The sequence below is a fragment of the Oryctolagus cuniculus genome, chromosome 2, assembly GCF_051225735.1.
Source record: "Oryctolagus cuniculus isolate XC-2025 breed Fujian yellow rabbit chromosome 2, ASM5122573v1, whole genome shotgun sequence".
In the NCBI taxonomy this organism is placed as follows: domain Eukaryota; kingdom Metazoa; phylum Chordata; class Mammalia; order Lagomorpha; family Leporidae; genus Oryctolagus; species Oryctolagus cuniculus.
In genome coordinates, this window is record NC_142868.1 from 114,130,426 (window position 1) to 114,138,113 (window position 7,688).

General features: G+C 47.6%; 1 protein-coding gene across 1 annotated transcript in view; it reads right to left on the minus strand.

Moving 5' to 3' along the window:
- The window catches only part of EIF5B (eukaryotic translation initiation factor 5B), a 60,484-nt gene extending 53,611 nt beyond the window's left edge, over positions 1–6,873 (minus strand). The window contains exon 1 of the mRNA XM_051842650.3: positions 6,715–6,873. Coding sequence (XP_051698610.1) covers positions 6,715–6,749 — 35 coding nt within the window. The 5' untranslated portion in view covers positions 6,750–6,873. The remainder of the gene's footprint in view (positions 1–6,714) is intronic.
- Between the last annotated feature and the right edge of the window lie 815 nt (positions 6,874–7,688).

A 7,688-nucleotide genomic window follows, 5' to 3' on the forward strand; every position in this document is an offset into this window, starting at 1 on the left:
CCTTGAACTCTGCACGTGGAAGAAATTCCTGGCTCCTCACTTTGGCCTGGCCCAGCCCTGGCCTTTGCAGCCATTTGGGGAGCCAACTGGCAGATGGAAGATTTCTTTCTCTATCTTTCCCTCTAACTCTGCCTTTCAAATAAGTAAATAAATATTTAAAAAATATACCCTAGAGATACAAATGAATAAAATAATCTTACAGATATACAATCATACAAATTAAGAAGCATATCATGTTATCTTTTCACTTTTTTTTTTTTGTTTTTTGACAGGCAGAGTGGACAGTGAGAGAGAGAGACAGAGAGAAAGGTCTTTCTTTTGCTGTTGGTTCACCCCACAATGGCCGCCGTGGCTGGCGCGCTGTGGCCAGTGCACCACACTGATCCGAAGGCAGGAGCCAGGTGCTCCTCCTGGTCTCCCATTGGGTGCAGGGCCCAAGGACTTGGGCCATCCTCCACTGCACTCCCTGGCCACAGCAGAGAGCTGGCCTGGAAGAGGGGCAACCAGGACAGAATCCGGTGCCCTGATCGGGACTAGAACCCGGTGTGCCGGCGCCGCAGGCGGAGGATTAGCCTAGTGAGCCGCGGCGCCAGCCCTTTACACTATTTTTAACACCTAGAATAATAGCTCACATTTAAGCGCTCAGACAGTAAATATATTTCTTGAATGGAATGACTCAATACCATAAAGATACCTGGTGCCTCAAATTATCTAAATAATGTATTCCCAGTTAAAATCAATTGCAACAGAGTTTTAAAACTTATTTGAAACACAGACACATGGCCCTCTCATCTACTGATTTATTCCCCAAATGCCCATGACAGCTGAGACTGGGTCAGGTTGAAGCCAGGAGCCAGAATGCCATCTGAGTCTTCCATGTAGGTGGCAAGGACCCAACTACTCGATCCATGTTTTTGCTACCGCCCAGGGTATGCATTAGCAGGAAGGTGGACTTGGGAGCAAAGCCTGGAATCAAACCCAGGCACTCTGGTAAAAGATGTGGAATCACGAGCTTTGTCTTAACTGCTGCACCAAATGCCCACCTCACAGAGTCCAGTATGCACCTGCTGGTAAGTTTGCATACTCAAGCAAAGAAAAAAATCCCAAGGCCATTACCATGCCCACTAACATCTCAGTTGCCCCTAGTGATTCACAAGGATTCTAAGCATCAAACATTAATGATATTCAAGCAGCTTGGAAAATTTCTCACAAATGCTTAAATCTCATTTAGAAATCCCTAAACCAGCAGCTCAACTTTGTCCCAAGACCTCTTTAGGGGGTGTAAACTAATCGAAGGCAATCAAAACTATTTTCAAAATAGTAACCAAAAGGATGTCTTTTTCATTCTCATTTTCCCACAACTGTACAGGGAACTTTTCAGAGATCACATGAAGTGTGATAATACAGATCAAAGGCACAGCCAAAAGGAGACTCTTGCTATCTTCTATCCAGTCAGATAATAATTTCACAAAAATGTTTAACAATATCATTCCTCACAATATTTGAAAACTTATTTAACAAAAGTGTTTTTTTTTTTATTTTTATTTATTTTTTTTATTTTTTGACAGGGAGAGTGGACAGTGAGAGAGAGAGACAGAGAGAAAGGTCTTCCTTTACCGTTGGTTCACCCTCCAATGGCCGCCGCGGCCAGCACGCTGCGGCCGGCGCACCGCGCTGATCCGATGGCAGGAGCCAGGTGCTTGTCCTGGTCTCCCATGGGGTGCAGGGCCCAAGCACCTGGGCCATCCTCCACTGCACTCCCTGGCCACAGCAGAGAGCTGGCCTGGAAGAGGGGCAACCGGGACAGAATCCGGCGCCCCAACCGGGACTAGAACCCGGTGTGCCGGTGCCGCAAGGCGGAGGATTAGCCTAGTGAGGCGCGGCGCCAGCCCCAAAAGTGATTTTTTAATGAAGAAATACTTTTGTTTTAATTTGTAATATGGCAAACATCCACAAATAAAAGTCTTTTGTGATCCTAGCTATGCAAAGGAGTCCAGAGACCAAAAAGTTTGAGAACTGCTATTCTAACAAAAGCAATGACACTTTCTCACTCACTACCTTACCTAATAACTGTAAGACTGGAATAAACTTAGAAGGATAAACAAAGCACAACAGGAAGTAACATCAGAAGTGGCCAGTGGCCGATTCTTCTTTCCACAGAGGTCACCATCAGCATGCAAGGCTTACCACAAAGGTCTCTAATCTGCTTTCTTATTCTTCTATGGCAAACCAGGACTTCTTCCCCCAGCAATTTCCTAACGAGTCAGTTTAGGAACAAGCTAAACCAAGGGAACTCTCAGATTATCCACCTTTTTCCGTTTTTTTTTTTTAATCTAATATATGTAGATAAATTTTAAATTAATTCAAATATATGCAAGTGAGAAATTAATTCCTTTGTTGAACCTAGATTATATGAACTACAAGATGAGTCTCCTTTTCCAACAGGCATGAGACCCAGGAGTATTTTTAGTTTTTTTGGACTCTGAAATATTTGCATAAACAAACTGACATCTCCTAGGCATAGGACTCAAGTCTAAATACGAAGTCCATTTGTGTTTCATATATACTTTATACACACACCTGAAAACCTTATACAACATTTTAAATAACTTTGCACATCAAACCAAGTTTCACGGTGTGGAATTTTCCACTGTGGCATTTGTCAGCGTCAAACACCTTTGGATTTTGGCGCACGCAGCCTAGTACTGCACCGTGGACGGTTCCCTCTCTGGGTAGCTCTGCAGAGCCAGCTACACTCACCATCTACAGGACAGGTTCCTGAAGTGGATCACAGCGCTTTCTATCACTGGGACCCTGCTACCCTGATCACACTCAACTGTCGTCATCTAAAGGTTGAGCAGCTGCCTCAAACAACCAGAACTTCCACAGAAGGAAGGAGTTTCGTCATTAATAACCAGAATATTATCTGTATTGAAAAGCAAATAGTGGAGTCATCCTGCCCAGAGCAATGACGTGCTGAATGGCTCCTAAATGACATCCTCACCTCCATAACCGACTGCAGGACTACTGAAACACCATCTTCTTTTTCTCTACATTGGGGGAAAATGAGGAGAGAAGGGGAAGATGGTAGTGCGGGGGAGTGATTTGTATAAATCCTGGTTATTAAGGTAACATAACAGTCCTCAAAACCTAAAAATCTAACTGCCCCATTTAGTTAACACTTTTAAATACTCAGGGATCCTTTTAAAAGAGAAAAAAAGGGGCTGGTGCTGTGGCGCAGCAGGTTAAAACCCTGGCTTGCAGTACCACATCCCATATGGGTGCCGGTTCAAGTGTCGGTTGTTCCACCTCCAATCCAGCTCTCTGCTATGGCCTGGGAAAGCAGAAGATGGCCCAAGTCCTTGGGCCCCTGTACCCACGTGGGAGACAAGGAAGAAGCTCCTGGCTCCTGGCTTCAGATCGGTGCAGCTCTGGCCATTGCAGTCATTTGGGGAGTGAACCAACAGATGGAAGACCTCCCTCCCTCCCTCCCTCTCTCTGGCTCTACCTCTCTGTAACTCTGCCTTTCAAATAAATAAGATAAGTCTTTAAAAAAGAAAAAGAAAAGGGCCGGCACCGCGGCTCACTAGGCTAATCCTCCGCCTTGTGGCGCCGGCACACCGGGTTCTAGTCCCGGTCGGGGCGCCGGATTCTGTCCCGGTTGCCCCTCTTCCAGGCCAGCTCTCTGCTGTGGCCCGGGAGTGCAGTGGAGGATGGCCCAAGTGCTTGGGCCCTGCACCCCATGGGAGACCAGGAGAAGCACCTGGCTCCTGCCATCGGATCAGCGCGGTGCGCCGGCCGTGGTGCGCCAGCCGCAGTGCGCCAGCCACGGCAGCCATTGGAGGGTGAACCAACGGCAAAGGAAGACCTTTCTCTCTGTCTCTCTCTCTGTCAACTCTGCCTGTCAAAAAAAAAAAAAAAAAAAAAAAAAAAGAAAAAGAAAAGAAAAATACCAGAATGAAGAACTGGAGACTAATGGTAAGAAAGAAAAAAGTCGGTCTTGATCCTTTCCTCTCTGCACACACCAGCAGAACATTCACTGTACTGTGTAAAGGGAGAGCAGGATATCACCGGAACATCCAAGGTTTCATCAGGCAAACTCAGGACAGGGAGGCTTTGGAAAGGAATGGAAGCACTGCCTTAAACTGCTTCACCTGAATCCTATCCTTTGTCTCAAGAGTTTCCCCAATTAAAAGAAAAACTCGCTAAACATCTTTTCAATCTCATTGTCAGAGTAACAGAAGATGCAATAGAATTTGATCTTTAAACAAAGATCTAGAATGAAAAAAATGTAGACAAGAATACTACATCGCAGTCACTGATGCAACAGAACATGTTATACGAATAAAATTAGATGAAATAAAACTAGAAATCAGCATCGAGTGGCTAACAAGCTAAAATAAGGAATAATTCCACATAAGGGTTAAGAACAGTCAACTATTTTAAGTTCTTTCCAAAAACTTTTTTAAAGCCTCATCTTGGTAACTAAACAAGCAAGAGTTCACTTCTCGCCCAGTTCTGCCCAGCCACATGTTCAGCTTGGGGAGGGGAGGCAGGATGACAGCAAAATCTTTAAAGCGGGGATCTTTCTACAGGAGAATTTAGGACATTTTTCTCATTTTGTCTAATAAGAACAGTAATCCTCAAACAGGACCTTTTCCCCCAGACTTTCTACTCAGGCTAGACTTGGGTTCCTATGATAAATATGTGAAATACTCTTGAAGAAAGACTATTGACAAACACGATGGGGAAAAAACAGACTCACAACGCCGGAGAACTTCCCTTTCCTCACCTTTAATAACTCCTGCAGAACCAAAGCAAAAGAGCCAAGCAGTTCCGGCCAACGGGGCACAACTTCGGGATTTCTTAGGTACAATTTCAAACTCAAGCAAAGAAGTCCATGAAGCATTTTTTAAAATATATATATGAATGTCATATTGATATGTGAGAAGATAAATGCATGTTTTTAAATTACACTGCAACTGCTTTCCCTAAAGCATGAGCCAAAAAATAAAAAGACCACAGATTGGTTTCAGGAGGTGAAAAACCCAGTAGCACTGCTCCTACACTATCCAACCAATCATTTAACAAGCTCTGGTGTTTGCAATTTGAACTTCACACCATCCAGGGAAATCTTTATGAATCAATAAGACATTCAATTTTCTCTAAAAATACAGACAAAAATAAATATCTGCCCTCCTCTTGTCGTAAAATAGTCTGGACCGTCAAACTGGAACTATAACATATGCATGTATTTTTCAATCTAAAGAATACACCTGTACAACTGTGACCCAAAGAAACCAATCTGGAAAACAAATTTTAATAAGTCAATCAGGAAAACTGGAAAACTGAATGTCTGATAACATTTAAGGAATCACTATCGATGTTCTTTAGGTCTGATGGTGACATATGGTTGTGTTTTATATTTCTGTGCCTTTCTTTTTCATGAGTTTCTCTATCAGATACACCTGATAGAGCTACAAATGAAAGGCTACCCAGGTCTGCTCTGAAATATCCAGCAAGTGCAACAAGCAGAATTCGCGGGCGGTGCTAACAATGACACAATTAATTCATGAACTTTCATTATTCTGGCGTTTGTATACAGCTAAAATTTTTCTGATTATTAAAAAAAAAGTATCCCATGCAACAGAAACGTATCCAAAGTACAGAAATGTGTGTCCACTAAACCTCTCAGAAATAAGTTCCTCTCGTTTGAATAAACGTTCAAATCAATTAACTTCCTCCGATACACCTGAAACTGAAACAGAGGGCGCTCCTTGTCAACCACGTAAGTGCTAGGTGAGCAAACAATCCTGGATTCCCATTTTACTTAGGAACTTGATTTTAACCTCAAGACCTCTTCCTGTGGGTCCGAATGATGAATTAGCACACGTTTTGCTGTGTTCCGAGTCTACCTTACTGTCCCCTGGTATTTAAACTAAGTTTGGTACAAAGGTGAAAAGTAACAGATGTCGCTCACTCCCAGGAAGTAAACTCTCGTTGAAAAGGAGAGAGAACTCCATCGAACGTAACACACAGAAATGTTCCAAAAATAGGATAGCAACGTTATCCACCCCCACCCACCAAAAAAAAAAAAAAAACCTTTTCAGTGGCAGAACCGAGCGACCCTGGTTGGTTCGCTTCATCTCCCCGTCCTGTCTTAGGGGAGGTGCTAGAGAGCAAAATTACCAAAAGACAGGCCGGAAGAAGGCAGGCGAGAGGCGTGGAGTCGGACAATCAGTCCGTAAATCCTCCAGCAGTCAGCGCACAGCACACTGAAGTGCAAGGGCAGCGCGCTCCTAAGTGGTTCCCCAACTCCAGCGCCCCAGAGAGGAAGCCCCCGCGGGCTGCGGGCTCCCTTCTCTGCCCCCGACTACTCACAAAGGCACAGAAAGAACTCTTCGCCAACTCAGCCCGAAAAGCCAGCTCCCACCCGCCCGGGCCCGCCGCGGCCGCCCCAAGCCCTCCCCGCGCGGCCGGCCCGGGGCCCCCGCACGACCGCCCTGCTCCTCAGGCCGAGGGGCGGCGGGGAGACCGAGCCCAGCCGGGAGGACCCGCCCGCCGCCGCAGCCCCCCGCGCCCGCCCGCCCGCCTCTGGGGTCTGGGATCCGCGCTGCCGCCTGTGGGGCCGGGCCCGGAGCCCCGCGAGCCTCCTCACGAGCCTCCACCCCGGTCCAGCCCCGCGCCCCTCGGACCCAGAGCCACTGTGGCTACCTGTCTTCGCTCTTGTTTTTCTGCTTCTTCCCCATCGCTTGTCAGCGGTCCTCGCGACTCCAACCCCTCTATCCGGTCTCTCACAGACCCACCGTCCCCCCCGCCGACTTGGGGCTCCGCTCCGCTCCGCGCTGCCGCCTCTCGCACCCGGCTCTCCACAGACGCGCGCACTGGGACAGGGCACATATGGTGTGAGCTCTCAGTGCGCAAGCGCATCGCCCCGCCGCCTCGGCGTGGGGACGCAGGGCGCGGCTCATCGAGAGCTGCGCGGCAGATAGAGCGTCCGCAGCTGCCCGGGCGGCCAGGCAGGAGCCCGAGCGCCCCCTGCCCGCACGCGTGCGCCTTGCACGGACGCCCGCGCGCCTTCCAGGTTCTAGAACCCGGAGGGGGACAATGAGGCTGCCGGTTCCTCCACGTCAGCCCAGGGGCCCCGAGCGAGAAGGCAGGGCTGGGGGGCTGGCAGGCGGCTCAGAAGCAGGTCCTGAGCTTCCTTTATGCCCCTGTATTCTTAGAAGCACGAAGTTCTGTAAAGAATCACGATGAACCCATAATGAGCCCCCTCTGAGGTGCCAGGACAAAATTGGAACCTCTCGCCAACGTCCGTGGATTATGAATGACGAGTATGGACAGTCACTACAAGAAGCGCACAGGGACATTTACAGAACGAGTTCTATAAATCCCGTCACGGGAGAACCTACTGGAGGGGTGGAAATGTTCCATCTCTGGACTCGGGCTTTGGTTTTTGGGTGTTAACGGGAAATTCTGTCTTGTTGTACAGGCTAGACCACCATTTTAGAACAAAGGGCAACGTTCAAAAGACAACAGAAACGAGTTCGAGTGTCAGCTCCCGAGCACGGTCTAGCTCCTGTGTTTCTGATGTAATATGAGTGCTGAGGCACGGTGCCTAAGAAAGTCGGACAACCCCAGCTGTTCCCGACGAAACTACAAGTTCCAGGATACTTTGCGGCCTTTCC